Genomic DNA, 891 nt, shown 5'->3' with positions numbered 1-891 from the left:
ATTTCATATCATAATATAACAAATAAAGATAGAATTATATCGGAAATTATGTCATGACTTATATAATATTCAAGCAAACAGTATAACCTGAATCGTTATAAGATATATTTCTATCTAATATAATTATGATGTACTATACATATTCGTATCCACAGCATGATTGTTTAGAAAAACATTCTCATATCTCGTGCAACCCAAAAGTGCCTAATTCCGAAGCTGTGAGTCGACGGCACGCGCTGTCAAGGCGAAAACTAAATTCACGTATAAGCTTCAAGAGAAATGTGTACTTTCAAATAGTAATATAATCGTTCAAAGTAGTAAGTTTTACCGATTCATACATCTTATTATGTGATACTTTGCCGATAATAGGGATGGAAAACTCTACTTACTATCCCTGAATATATTTGGAGAACATATGAGACACATGCGAAGAAAATTAATCTCATATACCTTCATCAATACGATATTATCAACATTAATCACTAGAATTACTACTAAGGAAATTGATATTGACAATATAACATCAGCAAACAAAAACAACAACAATACTAATAATTTCAAATGTAATAATGGTAATGATGTACTATACTTACGTTTGCCAAAGAGGGCATTCTGAAGAACTAGCCGTCTCCTCCACACGGCAGGTACTGAACACACACAAAGCATTGAACTATAAGTACAGCTAAAAAACGTAGAAACCAATGCGAGAAAAAGACAATAAAATATGTCTGTACCTAATTATAGGAAGAAAAATGTTGGAAGCAATAAAATATGGACGATCCTGCTTTCGGTGTTCTGACTTTATGGTCTCAATCATGTGCGACGAAAATATTTATGAAGCGCGAGCCATCACCGATGCCTCATTACCTCCTCGTTCTCTCATGATTAGCA

General features: G+C 33.3%; 1 protein-coding gene across 1 annotated transcript in view; it reads right to left on the bottom strand.

Annotated features, from left to right (window-relative positions):
* LOC119586659 overlaps positions 1 to 817 on the bottom strand; it is a 10,870-nt gene extending 10,053 nt beyond the window's left edge. The window contains exons 1-3 of the mRNA XM_037935397.1: positions 801 to 817; positions 594 to 647; positions 390 to 394 (exon numbers count right to left, since the gene is read on the bottom strand). Of these exons, the coding sequence (XP_037791325.1) occupies positions 390 to 394; positions 594 to 647; positions 801 to 817 (76 nt within the window). The remainder of the gene's footprint in view (positions 1 to 389; positions 395 to 593; positions 648 to 800) is intronic.
* Between the last annotated feature and the right edge of the window lie 74 nt (positions 818 to 891).

The sequence above is a fragment of the Penaeus monodon genome, chromosome 21 (assembly GCF_015228065.2).
Source record: "Penaeus monodon isolate SGIC_2016 chromosome 21, NSTDA_Pmon_1, whole genome shotgun sequence".
Taxonomy (NCBI): Eukaryota; Metazoa; Arthropoda; class Malacostraca; order Decapoda; family Penaeidae; genus Penaeus; species Penaeus monodon.
This window is presented reverse-complemented; position numbering and strand designations above follow the sequence as displayed.